The sequence below is a fragment of the Trichosurus vulpecula genome, chromosome 1, assembly GCF_011100635.1.
Source record: "Trichosurus vulpecula isolate mTriVul1 chromosome 1, mTriVul1.pri, whole genome shotgun sequence".
In the NCBI taxonomy this organism is placed as follows: Eukaryota; Metazoa; Chordata; class Mammalia; order Diprotodontia; family Phalangeridae; genus Trichosurus; species Trichosurus vulpecula.
Window position 1 is genome coordinate 520910636 of NC_050573.1, and position 22874 is coordinate 520933509.

The 22874-nt window shown below is 39.5% G+C and overlaps 1 protein-coding gene across 1 annotated transcript in view; it reads left to right on the forward strand.

Moving 5' to 3' along the window:
- Positions 1-22874, forward strand: part of GABBR2 (gamma-aminobutyric acid type B receptor subunit 2) — an 850065-nt gene that overhangs the window by 816412 nt on the left and 10779 nt on the right. The window contains exon 15 of the mRNA XM_036741052.1: positions 8615-8839. Within this exon, the coding sequence (XP_036596947.1) occupies positions 8615-8839 (225 nt within the window). The remainder of the gene's footprint in view (positions 1-8614; positions 8840-22874) is intronic.

Consider the following 22874-nt stretch of genomic DNA (forward strand, 5'->3'; position numbering starts at 1 on the left):
TTGGTCAGAGCTCTCACTATAATTAGAGATGCCCTCCCCATTCCTGCAACAGATCTTCCATCTCCACAGGCCTGAGCACATCACTCTGGGCCATGGTCCTTATTTTCTACCCTATTAGTTAAAATACACCACTTCACACCCCCAATGTGTTACACAGGGAAGATGGACAAACTGGAGTCCTGGAGCTGTTTCTTTTTTGTTTGTTTTGTTTGTTTTTTTAGCTTTGTTTCATTTATTTTTTAATTTATTTTTTTATTTTTAGTTTACAGCTCTCAGTTCCACAAGTTTTTGAGTTCAAATTTTCTCCCCCTCCCTCTCCTCCTCCTTCCCCCTCCCCAAGACAGCATGTAATTCAATATAGGTTCTACATATACCTTCACATTAAACTTATTTACACAATAGTCAAGTTGTAAAGAAGAATTATAACCCATGGAATGAACCATGAGAAAGAAGAAACAAAACCAAAAAAGAAGAAGAAAAGAGAGCAGATAGTTTGCCTCAATCTGCCTTCAGACTCCATAATTCTTTCTCTGGATGTGCATAGCTTTTTTCTATCATGAGTTTTTTGGAGCTGTCTTTGAACCTTGCATTAATGGGAGGAGCCAAGTCTATCAAAATTGGGCCTTACATGTATAATGATCTCCTAGTTCTGCTCCCGTCACTCAGCATCAGATCATGTAAGTCTTTCCAGTTATTATGAAGTCCATCTGCTCCTCATTTCTTATAGCACAATAGTATTCCATTATATTCATATATGACAATTTGTTTATCCATTCCCCAATTGATGGGCATCCCCTTGATTTCCAATTGTTTGTCACCACAAAAAGAGCTGCTATAAATATTTTTGTATATATATATATCTGTTTTGTGTTATGGACCCCTCTAGCAAGGGGTCTTCGCTGTTATGGTGAAGTTCATGGACTCATTCTTAGAGTAATGTTTTTAAATGCATCAAATAAAACACATCAAATTACAAAGGAATACAAAGGAAATAAAATATTTTTTAAAACAAATCCAAAGACCCCCTGAAATCTATCAGGATGAGGGGTCTATGAGCCCTTGGTTGGGAACCTCTACCCTAGAAACCCCTCAAGTGTTCTATTTCTCAAACAGAGCAAATGGTCTTTCTTATTAGCCAAAAAAGAATTTTTTCTTCTTTTTTTCCTTATGCATATCTACACCCAGAAGAAAACTTTTTTTTCTTAATTAGGCTCCACTCTCTGTTCTCCCCTACATGTACTTATTCTCTGAACCACAGTTCCTATAGTTAACCACCACTTTGGAGGAGCTGGAAGCTGTGAGGACAGTTTTATAAGTCACCCTACATAGCACCAAGGACCTCAATAACTGGATACCTGCTGAGCCCTTGCTGGGATGGGATAAGGCACAGATAAGCTGCAAAATGTGTAAAATCTGACTAACCAAGAGAAAAAACCACCAAGAAACAAGAGGAAAACTCCATCATAAGAAATAAGCCAGGGGGCAGCTAGGTGACACAATGAATAGAGCACAGCCATGGAGTCAGGAGGACCTGAGTTCAAATCCGGCCTCAGAAATTTGACACATGTACTAGCTGTGTGACCTTGGGCAAGTCACTTAACCCCAATTGCCGTGCCAAAAAAAGAAAGAAGCCTATTGCCCTTCTGAAGGGGTAACAGCCTTGAGCTCATACCATAGCAATTGGGGAAATCCCCAGGTAGGGAAAAGGATGGGACAGATCTATTCCCAGAGCTAAACTGAGCCTATCACCAGGGCAAAGGGGGGGTGGGAAGAGCATAAAGAGTTGGGAATTTATATACAAGGGTTGAGATAGGCAGGTAAATAACTATTGTTCAGAATCCAAAGCTAGAAAATTCCACCAAAGTTTAAGAAACCAAAATGTGGTGACCTAGAGTTGATATTTTGTCTAAACTCAGAAGCTCAGGTCTTTCTGTTCTGGTACCTCGAATGCCAGTTTTGGGGACCCTTCATCCCCAAGGGTCCAGTGACAAACCAACACCCTCTTCCCTAGCACCACAGCCATATTCTACAGACTCAGCCCTACATTCCCCATATTTCCATATTCTCTCATTCCCAACTCTGTGTTCCAATTTTCCATCTTGGCCCTAACCTCCCTAAATATAGACCCCTTGACTGAATTATTGACTTGGAATCTACATACCCATTTCATAGAATTTTTACTAATGATCCCGAACTGGTCCTCTCTTTGTCTCTGACACACCCTAGAGACAACTGTTTACCTAGGCAGATCTTGTTAGCATCCCTCTGGGACTGACTATGGTTCCCGTTAGCCAAGATTCACTTTTAGTCCCTGAGAAGCTTGTAATGATTCAGGAATCCTCCGTTGTAAAGTCTGATGAAATGCAAGAAACTGGCCTCATAGTGGATAAATCCACCCTAATTGCACTGTTTTCTTTAAACAGCATTTCTAAGCTGCTTATAACTACAAGCTAAAAGAGGCTTGTGATTTTACTAAAGCATTTCAGGAATTCCTTTCTCTATGTATAATGGAGTTTTTTAGGAATTTTCTTCAACAGCCAGTCACTAAACTGTAATAAAGCTACCTAAACAGTCCATCACATTATAAAGGTCAACCTCATCACTTTATAGGTGACTGGCCTTTTGATGAAAGCAACCAACAAAACACAGGGAACTTCTAACAGTTGGGTGGCTGAAGGATCAACCCCACCCTGGAGGCATTTGATAAGCAAGGGTCAGCTCTGAAAAAAGCTTCGCTCTTCACTTTTTCCTTTGCATCTCTTAGAGAATGAAGCAAATGGAGAGGAGATTTATCTCTCCTCTCCTTCCTCATAAGGAATGATGTCTTATAGTAGAACCAATAGTAGTGTCCAGTGGAGCTGGGGGCCAACTGCCCCACTGAATAGAACGAAGACATTAAGAAGAGTTGAGAGTAAAAGTCCTGAAGTCACATCCTTCTTGGGAGATGGCAGGCCCCTGAGCCAAGATTCCTACTGGTCCCCTACATAGGTTACATTTCTTTCCAAATGAGCATAGCAGCACTTAGGCCAAGATTTCAGCTGAGCCCGAAGTCAAAGACCAAAACTAAGCATCAGAATCAAAAGCCCCCCAGATCTATGCCCAGGGAGGCCAGCAAAGTGACTCAGTCAGCAGAGAGGGCCCATCTCATCAAAGCAGCAAAAAGACATCCCAAGAAGATATCTAGGGATGTCAGAAGTATAAATTGCCTTGGCCGTATGGATTCTCTATAGGTGTACCTCTCCCCTTGGGAACTCTGTGGGCTTCCAATCTTTCCCTCGATGTCGTGTACATTTGTGGAAGAATATACCCCTTACTTATGGGGGAGATGTTTTGTGACTAGTTTTCTAACTATACCATTTCAGTAAATTATTCTGCTTTAAGTTAATTCTGTCCTCTGTCTAACCATCAAAAAGTAAACAGATCAGTTGGAGATTGTGAACTAGGATTTTAAGAATGCAGATCCGCTAATTACCTTGAACCTAGAATAGTCTCACAAGGGACCCAACCTGTGAGTGCAAGGTGGGGGAGGGGAGTAGCCCAAAGAAGCACTATAAATAGGTGTATAAGTGTATGTATATATAATGCACATGTATGCAACAGAAATTAGCTTTATTTATTAATAATTCAAAGTGAATGAATGTAATGCATCCACACACATTAAGACCCATGAGATACAAGGACATCTGCATGTGTTATAACTGACAGAGCCTTAACATTTTAAAACATTTTAATGAAAATATTTGATTATGTGCCAAGGCTTTAAACTCCACTAAAATTTCTAAAATTCTAAATTCCACTAAAAATATATTTTAAAGATATAAACATAATTGACTATGATTTAGTTTGCACTCTAGAAAACCTGTTCACATTCCCAAATGGAAAGACTTTATGAAAGAATTTGAAATAAAACCATTATCAAATTATATACATATACATATATGTGTGTATGCATACATATACATAGTTTTTTATCTCAGAGAGGATGGGTTCTATTTGCCCTTTATTCTGTTCTAGATCTAGGAAAAAATATCAAAAAATTAGACCAATGAGTTAAGTCTAATAAGATTAAAATTTATCAAAGATCAGTCAGTCAAGTATTTATTACTTTTGCCTTTGCTATACCAGGCACTGTGCTAGAAGCAGGGGATAATAAGACAAGAACAAAACAGTCCTTCTCCTCAATAGAACTTGTACTCTATTGGGGAAGACCAACTGTACCTTAATAACTAAAGTCCTACACTTGGGTTAAGAAAAACTCAACTGCACAAATACTGAATGGAGAAGTTTGTGTGAAAAGAGCTTGGGGGTCTGGACTACAAGAGAGCCCAATATATTATGTATCACTCCCCCCCCAAAAAAAAAACCCTAACTCAGTCTTAGACTAAATTAATAGATAATGAAAGATATGCTAGTCCTAGTGCCCTCCACGATGGTCAGATGGCTTCTGGAGGGTGGTATCCAGGTCTGAGCACCATAATTTAGAGAAGACATTGACAAGCTGGAATACATCCAAAGGAGGGCAACCAGGATATCAAAAGGACCCAAAATCGTGCCATCCAGGGATCAGTTGAAGGAACCGGAGATGGTTAGCCTCAGGAAGAAAAAACTTAGAGGGGACATGATTGCCATCTTCAAGTAATCAAAGGATTGGCAAAGGAATTAGGTTTGTTTTTGGTGGCCCCAGTGAGTGGAACTAGGAGCAATAGGTAGAAAGGGCAGAAACAAATTTCAGTTCCATGTAAGGAAGAATTTCATAAAGGAGCTAGTTGGTGCAATGGATAGAACACTGGGCCTGGAGTCAGAAGACCTAAGTTCAGATCTAACCTAAGACACTTATTTACTCCATGACCCTAGGCAAGCCACTTAAGCTCTACCTGCCTCAATTTTCTCATTTGTAAAATGGTGTTAATAGCACCTACCTGCTAGGATTGTTGTGAGGAGCAAATGAGGTGATATTTGTAAAGCACTTAGCACAGTGCCTGTCACATACGTAATACCTTGTTCCCTTCCCTAAGGGAACTGTCCAAAAACGGCATGAGCTGTCTAGGGAGCAAATGAGTAACCCCTCATGGAAAGTCTCCAGGGAGAGAAGCTGGATGACCACCAGTCAGGGGTGTTGCAGATGGGAGTTCTGCTCAACTCCTTCCAGCCCTGAGGGTCTATTCCAGGAGGACTATCATAGAAAACAAAGACCACGGGTCTAGGAATCCAAAGGGCCAAGTGTACCCCAAACTCACTTTGTGACCTTGAATGAGTCATTCACCTTCCCTTCTGTAAATTGACATAATTGGATCAGATGATCTCCAAGGTCATTTCCAGTTCTAAAATTCCTCAATTCTATGAATCTTTTCTTCTCATTGTGCCCATGAGCATGTTAACTAAGCAACCCCCTTGAACACAAAAGAGCCAGAATGCCCAACAATCACCAATGCCCTGCTTAGCTATTCTCCCTGCCAGTCAGAACAACACTTGAATGGGAAGGGTCAAAGGCAAAGACATGTAATACGAATGTCACTCTCACAGCTTTACTGCTATGAGATAGTAAGTTATCCCTAAAGACAGTAACTTTTTGGAAATTTCTCTGACCACTGAGTATCATCAAGGCCCAGGAAGGGCCTAATTTACATGTAGTTGCGTATTTCTAAGGTGGATGAAGCTATGTAGAACAAAGTTGGATAGGGCTGTTAGAGAGGACATATAATCTACACCAGTAGCCAAAAATTTGTTCCGAACCCCAGCAGGCTTCCTGCATTCTGAGCTGCTGAATAAAAGGAAAAAGAGTATATATGTATACATATACGTATACGCGTAAACATGTGTATGTTTTCATATAAATATGTAAACATATACATATAGACGTGCATATTGTACTGTATATGTAGATATGGAGACATGTATAGACATATATGTATATGTGTGCATGTGAAGACATACATGTATGTGTGTATAGAGAAAGATAGAGCTCTATAGACATGTGTGCATATACATGTATGTAGTGACATGTGTACATGTGTATGTGTGTATGCATATACATGTGTGTGTTTGTGTAAATGTAGTGCTGACCATAGACCACAAGACAAAGGCACAATGCTGGAGAGAAGCAGGAAGAGAAAGGACCGAGCAGTGCAGGCAGTGTATCTATGGTAAAGACGGATATTTCTTGACAGAAACAGAAGATTGGTGGGAGGTAAATTGGAAATAAAAATGACAGGAATGTCATTGGTTATTGCTCTGGCACATACAGATCATTTCCTGGCACCAGGATATGGCAGAATTATACCAAATATGTTAGTTTAGGATAGTGAATAGACCTGTGGTTTCAATGAGATCAGGAACTCCCAGGTGAGGGAACTACCTTTTCCAAACCAAGACAGCACCCTGTCCTCAACTTCTAGGAACAGACAATTGCCTAGACCAAGGAGAGGTTAAGGAACTTGGCCAGAGTTCCACAGCGAGTTTGTGTCATAACTGGGACTTGAACTCAGGTCTTGCTAGTTCCAAAACTGACTCTATATCCATTTCATCACACTTTTTAAAAAAATAACTAAATCATTTCTATTTCATTTCATTTCTTAGGTATTATAATAGGCCGTGTTTGAGTTTTTCTTTGAAAATTGGCCTTTAACAAAGTCCCTAAACAATTAATACCATAAAGCCTGGACTTCTTACGGTCACTATCCCTCATCTTTGCCTTACACTCAAGATATTGATGTAAGAGGCAGGGTGGTGTGGTGGGGTCAGCAGTGTGGGAATCAAGAGACCTGAGTGGGCATCTCCACTGATGCACTTAACCAGCTGTGTAGGTGATTCATTGAGTGCTGGGCCTAGAATCAGGAAGACCTGAGTTCAAATCTGGCTTCAGACACTTACTAGCTGTGTGAACCTGGGCAAATCACTTAACCCTCATTGCCTCAGTTTCCTCATCTGTAAAATGAGCTGGAGAAGGAAATGGCACAAACCACTCCACTATCTTTGCCAAAAAAAAAAACAAAAAAGACCCCACCGAAAACAACTGAACAACATTACAGCTGTGTGATCTTGGTCAAATAATATCATTTCTCTAGCTCTCAACTTTCTGATCTGTAAAATGGGAGTTAATACATAATCTACCTCACAGAGTTGTTGTAACATACTTTGTAAACCTTAGGGTATTAAATAAATGAGTGACTCTTATGTAGAACTGCTCTCCAGCTTCCCTTCCTCCTTTCCTCCATTTTGCTCAGGGCCATATTGTTTTAAGGACTATACTGGGTAAGAGAGATTAAATTTGTTCCCTTTGGCTCCATAGCTAGAGGCAGTGGTGGGTGGAAGTCACCCAACAAATAAATAAATAAATGGATGAATGAATGTATAAATAGATAAATGAATGACTAAGCAAACAAATTAATAGTTAAATAGCTAAATAAGTAAATAGATGAATTAGCTCACGAATAAATGAATGAACAAATAAGTAAATAAACAGACAAATGAAGATTAGGCTTCATGTCAGAAACAACTTCCAGTAACTTGAGCTGTCCAAAAGTGGAATGGGCTGTCCCCAGAAATAACAGATCCTCCCTCGTAGTTGGTCTTCGAGTAGAGCCTGGAGTCATATGTTATAAGTGGGATTCTTTTTCAGATGTGGATTAGACTAGATAGGCATTAAAGTCCCTTGTACCTCTGAAATTCTGTGCTTCTGTGCTCCAGTAGGAATTGTTTATACTCCATTCTAAGGTTTAAAGTCATCAGAAGGAACACCAGGACATAGAGCAGGATAGAGTTTCCAAGCTGGATTTACCTCAAAAGCCATTAGATGCATTGACATTCACAAGACTGTATCAAGGGCAAAACTCTTCCGGACGATCCTCAGTTTTCCTCCCCTTCCATCCCTCAGTTGTACACAGTGGATAGGAAAGCAACTGACCAAACACACACACACACACACACACACACACACACACACACACACACTAGCTTAGCAATAATAGCAATAATAATCTTCCCTTTTATAACAACAGTGCTGCTTGCCACTACCGTGGCTGTGTAAGACCAACAACACCGGCACACAGGAAGGCTGCTAGCACAGGTTCTTTGATCTGCTTTTCTAAAGGAAAGCAACTTTAAGGGGTTAACAATCTCACTTTAGTCAAACATACATATACCATTCATTTAGTTCAGGGGGAAAACCCAGCACCCTGAACTTCGAGCAAATACAAACAGAAATTATAAGCATACATTATAAAAACAGAATAAACACAAATCAGTAGACAGGCTTCTATCTGTCCATAGCAATATATACAGTTACCAGAGAGAGAAGCACCAACATCTGGGTTTTCCAAAGCTGGCGGGGCAGAGGGGTGGTCTTGACAACTGCTACCCAGAGTCTCCACAACAGCACTCTTCCAGTGAGTGAGAGCCCCAGAGCAAAATGCTAACCTCGGAGTATATATACCCTTCTTAGTACCCAAATGCTTCACATCTAATCAGCAAAAGGGTGTGGGCCTGGGGCTTTGAACCTAGCAAGACTTAATCAAAAGCACTTGTTTACTTTAGCATTCTAAAAGAGAAAACAGTTAAAAAAAAAAAAAAAAGGTCCACCTTAATTACCATAACACCTTTCTATTTCCTATTTCAGCTGTTTGGTTGTTTCCTAGCTTGGGAGACTCGCAACGTGAGCATTCCAGCTTTGAACGACAGCAAATACATTGGAATGAGTGTCTACAACGTGGGGATCATGTGTATCATTGGGGCAGCAGTCTCATTCCTCACCAGAGATCAGCCCAATGTGCAATTCTGTATCGTAGCATTGGTCATAATATTCTGCAGCACCATCACACTCTGCCTCGTGTTTGTGCCAAAGGTAGGTTGTTCCCTCCAGCCAGAACTTTGCTCCCTTGTCTTTGACAAAGTATATGTCATCAACTTATATTTCTGTTGCAGCTTGGTTTTCCAGAATTGTAAGTCACCTTTCTGAAGCAAATAAATGTCTATATTTAGGGGAGCTTTCAAAAATACAGAAAGTAAAATTTACTAAAATGAAAGAAAATTTCAACAAAAATATAAAAAAGCATATGGGTGCCTTCATTTCTGGGAGGTGATATGAGAGGGGCCTTTTTCTACCTCAATAAAATTGTTTGTGAGGAGAAAGAAGAGAACCAAAAAAAAAAAAAGGTTTCTGAGTGGTTTTTGAAAGAGATATCCTCTCATTAGCAGAACAAATGTATTTCAGAGTACTGTAAATTTAATTTATCTTAAGTAAATTTTATTTTCTCACTGACTTCCATTGTAAAAAATTACAGTTATATCTGCTAAGGGGACAAAAGATTCCTCTATAAATGCATTAACATCACACTTACACATGTAGAAAGTCTTTACAAATCACAGATTTAAAGAGAAAGGCTAACTTTCTGATAAAAAACGAAAGTCATCTCATGGGATTGAGGGCTAGAAACCAATATGCTGGAGCCAACCTCTTACTGGCTCAAAAGCCTATTGTTTGCTAAATTTTACACCTCAGGCTTCAAAGGGTTTTCGTTGTTGTTAATTGTCTAGGCTTAAGAAAGCGATAGAGAAAATATTAATAGTACAAATCAAATTTTAAAGTGTGTCTAGCTTTTCAGAGAGTTGGTTGCTAAACATTTACTAGCACATTCCTGGCTGGAAAGGATATTAAGACTTTCTAACCTAATCCCTTTGTTTTGTAGATAAGAAAACTGGGGTCCATACAGGCAAAGTGCTCAAGGTCATATAAATAAATATCTTCTGCCCCATGTACTTTCATTTATGATTTCTTGAAATATAGCTCTGGAAAATTATTCTTTAGTAAAACCCATTAGGATTCAAATGGTGTTACTTGATTACACCAAATCGCTCAGCTCCCACTGACTGGCTAATAATAGGTCCCAGCCCAAGCCTCACTTGGTCATTATTTGGGTTTTGACCACTCAGAGTGAGTGTAAACAGCAATTGTTTCTGTTCTGGCCAGAAACTCTGAAGGTCTTCCCTTCCCTGACTGATTTTTTTTTTCCAGTAGGGAACTAGGCCATCTTCTGCCTCATTTCTTACACAGCTTTAAATCACTGAATGGGTGTTGCCTCGGACAAACTGAGACCTGGAAAAGACCTTAGCCAAGGTCTTCCATTTCATCTGGGGCTGTCTCCTGTCAACTTGATTTTTATCCTACCACTGGACTCTGATGACTCTGGAGGAGAGAGTAGGGCTGATGACTTTGCACAGCCCTGCCTCACTTAAATCTAATACAGATGCAAGTCAAGACAACACCCTCCTGATGTCATTGGTCCTCTTGGAGAATGAAGGCCTAACAACATTCAAGGTCATATAGGTTGTGGTGATTGTTGTCGAGTAGTTTCAGCTGTGTCCTACTCAGAGCTGATAGTCAAACCCAAACCTGTTCAGAACCCACACCCTGACCAGACCATCTGATTGCCTCACCCTACCTATCTCAGATAGTGTTCCTACTGTAAGGCTAGTCCTAAAACAGAAGTCATCCAACTTCTCTAACTAGTCTCTTTTAAATTTGCATCTACAATTCTAAATTTACATCTATGATAATTCTTTTTTTTTCTTTTTGGAGGGGGGAAGGGAAGGCAATTTGGGGTTAAGTGACTTGCCTAAGGTCACACAGCTAGTAAGTGTCTAAGGCCGGATTTGAACTCAGATCCTCCTGATTCCAGGGCTGATGCTCTATTCACTGCACCACCTAGCTGCCCCCTACGATAATTCTTTTTTCCCCAATTTTCTAAGCAACTTAGAATATTAGATTTAAAGAATATTAGAGCTACTAGAATATTTTAAAATTAGAATATTTTAAAAATGTTAGGTCCTTAGAACATAGAGTGTCAGAACTCAAAGAGATCTTAGAAATCATTTGGTCTTACCCATTCATTTCACCGAGAGGGAGACTGAGGCCCAGGGAAAAGTGACTTTGCCTAACATCACTCAACAAGTTAGCAACAGAGCCAGGACTAAAACCTAGGCTTCTTGGGGCATCAAGGTAGCATGGTGGATAGAGCACTAGACCTGGGTAAATCCAGCCTCAGTCATTAACTAGGTGTGTGACCTTGGGCAAGTCACATAATCTCTGCTTGCCTCAATATTCTTGACTGTAAAATAGGGATAATAATAGCTACCTACTTCCTAGCATTATTATTTTCACTATCTCAAATGAGATAATATTTGTAAAATGCTTAGCACAGTGCCTGACATATAGTAGACACTAAAAAAATGCTTATTTTGTTCCTTCCTGACCTATGTTCCAGCCTTAATTCCATTCTGCCATGCTGGTCTCTCCAATCTCATAAGGTTATATATACACTATTCAAGATGCATCATCTTCAAACCAAAAATTATGTTAAATAACATGGCCCTGATATTTTTTTTAATTAGGAGCTTAAAGAGACCAAACACTTTTGAGGTATTTCTCCAGTACTAAATTACTAAGCTATCTCTTGCCTTTCTCAACTCTTTCCAAATATACCTGCCTTTTATCGCTTATCTACTTTATTACTGTTTAGCTGGCTAGTTGAAAAGAGGCAACAACATGTAGGCCAAGGGCAACCCAACCAAATCCAATTTAGAAATTTAAGCTCAACCCAGTGTCAGGATGGATAATCACACCCATCTAATGTTCAGCGATATTTAGCAAATTGGTAGATTATGTCTTTGTTACATTATATTTCCAAAGGAAAGCTTTGTTCATTTAAGTGATGACTGCTGTCCTCATTAGAATATCAAAATGGTGTTTCTTACGCTGGACAAAACACTAATTATTTTCAGACATTAGACAGTTGCTAAAGTTTAGCCATAATACATACAGTGGGTGTGCCAGGCACTCCAGCTGGCAGAAGCAGCTGGGACAAGCAGTAAATGAAATCTGGTGACCATTCATTCTTTCAAGAGAAAAGCAATCTCTTGGGCCACGCGTGGGACAGAAAGTTGTACAAATCGAAACAAATTTCAAAAAGCCAGGTATGAGGAGATAATCACAGCAAATGGGGTCAAGGAATCAAGAGAGATGAGGGGCTAAGATAATGACATTGGATTGATGATTAGGAAGGCCTTCAAAAGAACAACTTCAGTCCAGTGGTGGCCAGGATGGTAGATTACAAGGGGTTGAATCATGAGTAGGCAAGGAGGCAGAATGGAAGCAGAAAATGTAGACTATGTTTTCTAGATCTTTGCCAGTAAGGAAGATAAGGCAGTAACTTAAGGGCGTTAGAGGGTCAAGAAAGGTTTTTAGTTTTTACTTTTTATTTTGTGCATTTTGCACGTAGTAGCCGTGTCCTAGCTAATTTTTGAACAGCATCATATTAATTTGGGGAAACTTGACCATATTTGTAGACAAAGGAAGGCGGGGGGAGGAAAATAGACTGAGAATTCTAGAACAGGAGGTGATGATGGAACAAAGGCATAGAGAAAGTAGGATTGGATGGGATATGAGAATTCCTTCCAGAGGATTTATTATTTAACTCATTAATTTATTTAGAATTCTGTTAAGCTCATTTCTGTTAGCCAGGTGATTTGTTACTGCTGTTCAGTTGTTTTCAGTCATGTCTGACTCTTTGTGACCCCATTTGGGGTTTTCTTGTGGTAGTTTCCCAGCTTGGGTTCCTTGAGAGTCCAGGGAGAATCTCACCTACCATCACATCTATAAGACTGGGGGTGAGTAGCCAGATTGAAAAGAAATGTTACGAGTGCACTAAGGGAGACCAATTGGTCTAGGTGCAGGGTCAGGTTCTTAGGGCATAGATTGGGTTTTTGTAGCTCTTTTAGGCTTACTTAGAGGACACAGGATTCTGCTGGCAGAATAGAAATGGGTGAAATGTGGAAGCCTTAAGATCACAGGAGCTGCTAAAGGTCAGGTTTGTTCCTATGGGAAAATAGATTTCTCAGTGGTTAGTCTTATCAGAATAATATTGGGTGTTAATCTCTAAGATGATGGAGGCTACCTTCAAGACAGAATCAATCAGGTTCATCCTATTGTTGCTAGTAAGGAAGAGAATAAAACATAGGCTGAAGGTCTTCGTTTACTGAACCTACTGCTGTGTTTTTTTTGGCCTCTGAGGTTCCCTTCTCTGAGGATCAGATGTATCCCCAAAACTCACAGTACTTGTATTCATCTACCTCCTTCACAAGTGCCTACTATGTGCAAGGGACTATGTGGGGTTATTGGGGATAATAGATGCTAGTCAACAGTCAGACACACACCAGGAAAGAGGATTATCTATACCTAATCATGTTAGTCCAGATAGGAAGTGCAGTAAATAGACCACTGGGCCTGAAGTCAGAACGATCTGAGTTCAAGTCCAGCCTCAGACACTTACTAGTTACATGACCCTGGGTAAGTCAGTTAACCCCTACTTGCCTCAGTTCCTCATCTGTAAAATGAGCTGGAGAAGGAAGTGGCAAACTACTCCAGGCTTCTTGCCAAGAAAACCCCATGGACAAAGTACACAAAGGTTCACAAAGAGTCAGACGTGGCTGAATGACTAAATGATGACAATCATATTAGTAAAGCCTCGGGTGTCCCTAAAAAAACCCTGCTATTTTTTATTATCATATATTGATTCCAAAAGTATAGGGCAAACTTCCTAACTAGAATATTTTCTTTTCAGAGTCCAGAACTTAGTCTCCTCAGTAATCCCGGTTTCATACCAAAAAATTATCAACATACACCCTGAAAAACATAGGTTCACCCTCTCTAAACTGGTGCAAAATCCACTCCCTTTCTCTAAAGGCTACTAAGCCATTTTATTGGGAATCCCTATTACAGCCCCAACCTCCTCACTTCTCAGCATTAGCAGGAGGCAACTGTGAGGTTCTAAATTGAGAAGACCTAGGTTGGAGACAAGTTACTAAGTCAGAATGCAGAGTGAAGCATACTTTTTTCACTTCCTTTATTTTTCTTGAAGTTTTTTTTATCTGTGTTTTCTTTTGCAAAACAGCTAATATGGAAATATGTTTTGCATGACTTCAATGTGTAATCTATATCAAATTGCTTGCCTCCCCAAGGAAGGGGAGGGGAAGGAGAGAGGGCAAGAATTTGGAACTCAAATTTTTTAAAAATGAATGTTAAATTTTTTTAATTTTTTACGTGTGAAAAAGTGAACTGATCATCAATAAACATATAAGTATGTTTAAAACAACACACTAGCTCTTAGGTCTGTCAGTCAGTCAACAAGCATCTATTAAGCCCATCCGGGGCCATCTGCAGTCTTTCTGATCTACATCAGGTCACTGGACCCAGATGGCTCTGGAAGAGAGAACGAGGCTGGTGCCTTTGCACAGCCGTGCCTCTCTTAAATCCAACTCACTTGCAAGTCGTGGCATCTCCTTCCTAATGTCATGGTCCTCTTTGAGAACAAAGGAGAAACAACAGCAGCAATCTATTAAGCCCATATACGGATACATTGCTAAGTTCTGAGGTTACTGAGATAAAACAAAAAACAAAAAACCAGTGTCTGCCTTCAGGTAACTAGGTACGCAGGACATAGACAGAAGGTAACTGTAATGGCAAGCAAAGCAGGACTTTTTGTTGCCTCGGAGTGCTTCTCAGCACTAAGGCAATCAAGTGCCTTTGATTGAGTCTTGCCTTTGTTTGTAGGAAGGCCCACACCCTTTTGCTAGTTAGGTCATGAGAGGTGTGAAGCCCTTGAGAGGTGTGAAGCCATCAAGAGGTGTGAAGCCCTCAAGAGGTGTGAAGTGCTCTAACTCTGAAGAAGCATACACACACACACATATACATACATATATACACATATATATGTATATATATATACACATACATATATATACATATATACATATATACATATATACATATATATATATATATATTCTGAGGTTAGCACTTTGGGGGCTCACTCATTGGAAGAATGTTGGTGTGGAGACTCTGGGTAGCTGTTAAGGAGCCCCCGGCTTTGAAAAACCCAGATGTTGGTGCTTTTCTCTCTGGTAACTATGTATGTAATGTCTTGGTCAGACAGCTAGAAGCCCTGTCTGTTGATTCATGCTATTTTTCTCTGCTTGTAATTTCTGTTTGCATTTTTTTCTGAAGTTCAGGGTGCTGACTTTTTCCCCTGAACTAAGTGAATGATATATGTATGTCTAATTAAAGTAAGATTGTTAACCCCTTAGAGTTGCTTTCCTTAGAAAACCAGATCAAAGAATCTGTGCTAGCAGCCCTCCTGTGTGCCGGTGTTGTTGGCTTTACACAGCCACAGTAGTAGCAAGTAGCATTGTTGTTATAGTAACATGAAAGGAGAAACATTAGCAGCTGGGACGACTAGGAAAGGTCTCTTGCAGAAGGTGGGATTTGAGCTGATCCTGAAGGAAGCCAGGGAAACTAAGGCAGAGAATGACAAGACCGAGCATCCCAGTGTACATAACCAGTGTAAAAGCTCAAACAAAGGAGATGAGTATTATGTTCTAGAAACTGCAAGAGGTCCCTGTCCAGCAGTAGAAGGTATAGAAGAGAAAAGGCATAAGAAGGGTAGAAAGAAAGGGGATAGGCAGTGAAGAACTCAAAATGCCAACCAGAGGACTTTATTTCTGATCCTGGAGAGAGTTGACAGGGTGCTACTGGAGCTCATTAAGCAGGGCATGACACAGTCAAACCAAAGATTTCAAAAAATGTCTCTGTAACTTGAATCAAGTCATTTAGCTTCAGTTTCTTCTGCTGTATAATGGTCAAATAAAGAGTTATAGAAATGTCAACTCTTTATTTCCAACATACAGAAACATTATGTGTATGTGTGTGTGTGTATACATATATATGTATATGTATATACCTTCTCCTGTAAATAGCATCCCCCTGATTGGCCCATCTACTCACCTCTGTCTGTCTATCATAAATAATGAAGTTTGCACAATTGTGAGAGTAAAGCAAAATCCATGTCATATGTTCTAAATGTGGGTTTGGGCAATATGGTCACTGTAAATATGGTTTGTGTATGTGTGTCTTGTCTCCCACAACACTTAGCCCTAGACAGGGCTGTGTACATAGTATGTACTCACTAAATAATAGCTGGCACTTATACAGCCCTTTAAGGTTTGCCTAGCATTTTACGTGGGTTGTCTCATTTGATATTTACAACAACCCTGAGGGGGTAGGTGCTTTTATTACCCCCATTTTATAGACGAGGAAACTGAGATTGAGAGAGATTGAATGACTTGCCCAAGGTAACATAGCTAATAACTCTTTGGGCAGGATTTGAACTCAGATCCTTCTGACTTCAAATCCAGTGCTTTTAGCCACTCTACTACTTAATTACTTCATGCTTAAATGTCTGTGAAGTGAATGAATTAATTAATTTACTTACCTGTGTGCCTGTGGAATCTCCACAGTAGAATATAATCTCCTTGAAGGCAAAGACAGTCTTATCTTTGTCCAGAGCCTCAGTTTCTGGTGCTTAACAGGAAATTAATAAATGTTTATTAAATTGAATGAATAAATGAGCCATTTCTCCCCCTGCATTTTTGTTGGGAGGCAGAGCTGAGGAAAGGCAGATAAAGATATCAGGAAGAATAAACCAACTGATTGGTCCTAAGCCAGTATTTTTTGTGTGTTTTTTTTTCATTATCTCATCAAAGACAACATTCAATGGCAGTTTAAGTGACAGCCAGACTGTTTGAACTTTCCACGCCTAAAATGTTTCTTTTTCCCCCTTTCCCCATCATTATTGTTGTTCTCACCATGGTCACTCATTCCAAAGTAATTGTGTATAATGATGGCAAAAGATTTGGTGTGGGGTTTTACTTAAAATTAGAGAAAATGAGAATTCATCTGAAGATAATTGGTCAGAGTTTAAACAAATTAAAATTGATCCCATGACATGATCTTGAAATTAGGTATGTAACTATGAAATATGCATGCCCAACATCTACAGTGATAGGATTCTTAATAACTTTATTAAAGAGCTTTTCTCTCTGACTGCCTTGTTTATCATCATCTGGCATTCTCCTAAGCAAGTGTCCTAAGTAGTGTCCTAAGCGAAGCAGTTAGGAACCATAGCATTGAAGGCAGCGGGGTATACTAGAAAGAGCCATACGCCTACAGTAATAAGAGACCTGAGTTTGAATCCTGCCTCAGACGTGAGCTGTGTGACCATAGGTACGTTGCTCAGTGTCTCTGAGCCTCAGTTTCCTCATCTGGAGAATAGGGAAAATAATAGGGTTGTTGTGAGGATAAAATGAAAGCACTTTACAAACCTTAAAGCACTATGTAAATGCTAGCTAGTAGTAATAGCATGGTAGGAATAATTTACCAGCTCTCATCTGTGGATCTACCAAACCATTCTTTTGTCTTTCTCTGCCTGTCTCTCAGTTCAATTCCACAAGCATTTTAAATATATTTTATATATATTATTTACATACATATTTCATATATTTTATCTCATATAACATATTACTGAATTTTATGTATTTATTTAAGATTTTATTTGTTCCCCAATTACATGTAAAAACAATTTTTAACATTTAACAGTTATTTATAACTTACTTATTATTTAATATTAACATTTTAACTTTTTTTTAATTTTGAGTTCCTAATTCTCTCCCTCCCTCCCTTCATTAAGAAGGCGAGCATTTTGATATGTTATACATTCCACAAGCATTTATTAAGCACCTTCTAGAAGACCAACACTAGGGCAGCTAGGTGGCACAGTGAGTAGAGCACCGGCCCTGGAGTCAGGAGGACCTGAGTTCAAATCCGGCCTCAGACACTTGACACACTTACTAACTGTGTGACCTTGGGCAAGTCACTTAACCCCAATTGCCCTGCCTTCCCCCCTCCAAAAAATAAAATAAAATAAGATAAATAGAAGACCAACACTGTGCAAAAATAAAATTCCCTTCCCTCGATGAGCTTGTATTCTACTAGAGGGGAAAAAACCTCCACACAGCTGCCACAGTGATTTTTCTAAAGTATAAGTCTGACCGTGTCTCTCCCACTCAGTAAATCCCAGTGGTTCCCTATCACCTCTAGGATCAAATTTTTTCAAACTTTTCTTTTAATCGAACATCTGTCTTTTGTCCTGTATTGTTGTTGTCGAGTCATATCGGTTACGTCCTACTCTTCCTGACCCCATTTGGGATTTTCTTGGCAAGGATACTGGAGTGGTTTGCCATTTCCTTCTCCAGCTCCTTTCACAGTTAAGGAAACTGAGGCAAATAGAGGGAAATGACTTTCCCAGAGTCACACAAATAGTAATGTTTGTGGCTAGATTTGAACTCACGAAGATGAGTCTTCCTGATTCCAAGCCCAGCACTCTACCTATCGTGCCACCAAGCTACCCTCTAGGCTCAAATACAAAGTCTATGGTACTATTAGTAGGTGAAATCATCTTGATTTCATGACTTTATTGATTCTTAATAGCCAACGAGTTGGAAGAAAAGAATCAGATGGCAAAAATTATCTCAGCTTGAGTATTAACAGAACTTTAGGACTTTGTCTCCCCCCCGGGAAGTTCTGTTCTTTCTTTGGCCTTAGCTATTTTAGCCATGCTGCACTACCTTATTATAATATATTGTCACCTACTGTCTACCAGCCACTGTGTTAGGCCTTGGGGACACAAAGAAAACCAAAAGACAGTCCCCAATCTAAGCAGGTCACCATCTAATGGAAGAGACAGCATGCAAACAACTATGTATAAACAAGCTATATACAGGAAAAATTGGAAATAATGAACAGAAAGGTATTCAAGTTGCTGAGAATTAGGAATGACTTCCTATACAAGGTGGAATTTTATCTGGGACTTGAAGGAAGCCAGGAGGTAGAAATGGGGAGGGAATAAATTTTAGGCATGTTGTTGTTCCGTGGTTTCAGTTGTGTCTGACTCTTCATTACCCCATGTGGGGTTTTCTTGGCAGAGATACTGGAGTGATTTGCCGTTTCCTTCTCCAGCTCATTTTACAAATCAGGAAACTGAAGCAAACAAGGTTAAATGACTTGCCCAGAGTCATACAGCTAATAAGTGCCTAAGGCCTCCTGACTCCAAGCCCAGTACCCTATCCACTGTGCCACCTAGCTGCCCTCTAAGCATAAGGGACTGTTTTTAAAGACTCTCTTTTACATGCTGTGAATGTAAGGCAAAATTTGTGTGGTAGTCACTGGTGTGAGCATCATGTGGTTAAATTAGCTAACATTAGTGGGAATAAGCCAGGAAGATTAATCCTCCAGATGTGGGAAAGTAAGAAGGGCTGAGGATGACCTAATAAATAGGACACCAAGGCAGGGAGAAGAACTGGTTTGGGAAAGGGAAGTTATCCAGAAAGTGAAAAGAAATGACTTTGGTATTTGTGCCCTAGTAGAGGGCTAGGAATCATTCCTAGGCTACATAGAAGGATTAGGAGGGCTGGCATAATTATGAAGTGTTTGGATTTTGCAAATCAAGAACCAATTCTTTACTATACAAAATTTTTTAAAATAAATAATTTATCACTAGAATTCTTTTAAATAATGAGTCCCATAGTTCGCTTAAAATGTGAAAGTTTATTGAATTTTTTTAAAAGCTCATCTGCTTATATAAATCATGATATATCATTTAAAATTGCTATCTTTTGTGGAGCCAAGATGGAGGAGTAAAGACAGGGACTTGCTTGAGTTCTCCCCCAAACAGCTCCAAATACCTGTAAAAAATGACTCTAAACAAATTCTAGAGCAGCAGAACCCACAAAAAGACAGAGTGAAACAGATTTCCAGCCCAAGACAATCTGGAAGTTCAACAGGAAAGGTCTATTGCACCAGTCTGAGAGAGAAACGCAGTCCAGCACAAGCCATGCCAGCACAGACTAGGCCCCAGAGAACCTGGAACAGGCCTCAGGGGACTGAACTGCAGGCAGCTGTGGTGGTCTCCAGACTTCTCAACCCACAAATGCCAATGACAACTTAGAAGGTTAGTAGGAAAGGTCTATTGGATATGGGTGAGAGAGGAGCACAGTCCAGCCCCAGCACAGCCCCAGGGTGGTGGCTGCAGCAGCAGTGGCTGTGGTTGCTTCCAGAGCTCTCTGCAGTGCAAATGGTCAAGGGAACAACTGATCAGAAGGAGATTACAGTGATCTCTTTGCTGGCACTGAGGCAGGATTCTTTTGCTTTGCCCGTGCTTGGATGTGGGCCACAGTCCTAGGTGGCAGTCCTGGGGCAAGGAGGAGCACTGGCATGGTGGAGTTTGTGGCAGCAGTGGAGAGGGAACCCTCCTCACAGTTCCAGGGCAGAAAAGAGTGTTTGTGGTCATTCACAGACCAGAGCACAGGCCAGGAGAGGAGCAGACACCTCTCCTCTGATCATACCACCTCGGAAGAATTGAAAACTTACAGGTCCCTAGAAGTATCTCTGAAAACAGCTGCACAAAACCCCTGAAGCGTGGGACACTATATCCTCCACACTGGAAGCAGAGCTCTATTTTAACAAACAGTTAAAAATCAAATGGGAAAATAAACAGAGGGAAAATACTCAGATTATAGAAACTTACTTTGGTAATAAGGAGGATCAAAACATACACTCGGAAAAAGACGACAAAGTAAAAGTTCCCATATCCAAATCCTCCAAGAAAAATACAAATTGGTCTCAGGCCATGGAAGAGCTCAGAAAGGATTTTGAAAATCAAGTAAGAGAAGTAGAGGAAAAATTGGGAAGAAAAATGAGAGTGATGCAAGAAAACCATGAAAAACAAGTCAACAGTTTGCTAAAGGAAACCCAAAAATATACTGAAGAAAATAATACCTTAAAAAAATAGACCAGACCAAATGGCAAAAGAAATCCAAAAAGCCAATGAAGAGAAGAATGCCTTTAAAAGCAGAATTGGCCAAATGGAAAAGGAGGTCCAAAAGCTCACTGAAGAAAATAATTCCTTAAAAATTAGAACGGGGGGGGGGGGGGCAGCTAGGTGGTGCAGTGCATAGAGCACTGGCCCTGGAGTCAGGAGGACCTGAGTTCAAATCCAGCCTCAGACACTTGATACACTTACTAGCTGTGTGACCTTGGGCAAGTCACTTAACCCCAATTGCCCTGCCTTCCCCCTCCAAAAAAAAAAATTAGAATGGGAGCAAATGGAAGCTAATGACTCTATGAGAAATCAAGAAATTATAAAACAGAACCAAAAGAATGAAAAAAATAGAAGACAATGTGAAATATCTCATTGGAAAAACAAGTGACCAGGAGAGATGATTTAAAAATTATTGGACTACCAGAAAACCATGATCAAAAATCATCTTTCAAAAAATTATCAAGGGAAATTGCCCTGATATTCTAGAACCAAAGGGCAAAATAGAAATTGAAAGAATCCACTGATCACCTCCTGAAAGAGATCCCAAAAAGAAAATTGCCAGGAATAGTATAGCCAAATTTCAGAGTTCCCAAGTCAAGGAGAAAATATTGCAAGCAGCCAGGAAGAAACAATTCAAATATTGTGGAAACACAATTAGAATAACACAAGACTTAGCAGCCTCTACATTAAGGGATCAGAGGGCTTGGAATATGATATTCTGGAGGTCAGAGGAGCTAGGATTAAAACCAAGAATCACCTACCCAGCAAAACTGAGCATAATCAATGAGGAGGAAAAATTGACATTCAATGACATGGAGGAATTTAATGCATTCTTGAGAAAAAACAGGAGCTAAAGAGAAAAATTGACTTTCAAATACATGACTCAAAAGAAGCATGAAAAGGTAAATAGGAAAGAGAAATCATAAGGCACTTATTAAAGTTGGACTGTTTACATTCCCAAATGGAAAGATGATATTTGTAATTCATGAGACTTTTCTCATTATTAGAGTAGTTGGCAGGAATATATATAGACAGAGGGCATAGGATGAGTTGAATATGAAAGGATGATATCCAAAAAATAAAATTAAAGGGTGAGAGAGGAATTTACTGGGAGAAGGAGGAAGGGAAAGGTTGAATGGGGTAAATTATCTCACATAAAAGAGGCAAGAAAAGGCTTTTACAGTGGAAGGAAAGAGGGGGAAGGTGAGAGGGAATGAGTGAACCTTACTCTCATCAGAATTGGCTTAAGGAGGGAATAACATATACACTTGATTGGGTATGGAAATCTATCTTACCCTACAGGAAAGTAGGGGGGAAAGGGATAATAGAGGGGGGATAATAAAAGGGAGGGTAGAATGGGGGAAGGGGTAATAAGAAGCAAATAAGAAACAAAGTCAAAGGAGAGAATAGAATAAATGGGGGTGGGATAGGATGGAGGGAAATATAGTTAGTCTTTTATAATATGACTATTATGGAAGTGTTTTACATGACTATACATGTATAACTTATATCAAATTGCTTGGCTTCTCAATGAAGGTGGGTGAAGAGGGAGGAAGGGAGAGAATTTGGAACTCAAAGTTTTAAAAATGAATGTTAAAAATTGTTTTTACATGCAACTGGAAAATAAGATACACAGGGAATGGGGTATAGAAATCTATTTTACCCTCAGGAAAATAGGAGGGGAAGGAAATAAGAGAAGGGGGGATAGAAGGGAGGGCAGGTTGGGGGAAGGGATAATCAGAATGCATGAATTCTTGGGGGGAAAGGGAGATATGGGAAGAAAATTTGGAACTCAAAATCCTATGAAAATGAATGTTGAAAACTAAAAATAAATAATTTTTAAAAAATAAATAAAATTTCTATCCTGATTTAACAAATATTAAGCAAAGGACTAGTCTTTTTAATAGCCTGTTTCCAACATTGTTGATTTTTTTAGTGGATTCCTTACTATATATGATCATTCTGTATTTGATTGAATTGCATCTTATTTGGCAGTGTTCATTCACTAAATATAAATTCACTATTCATCCACTAAATTTATTTTAGATTTTACTGTAGAAAAAAAGAGGAAAGAAACATAAATATAGATAAGTAAATATAAAGTAAATGCAC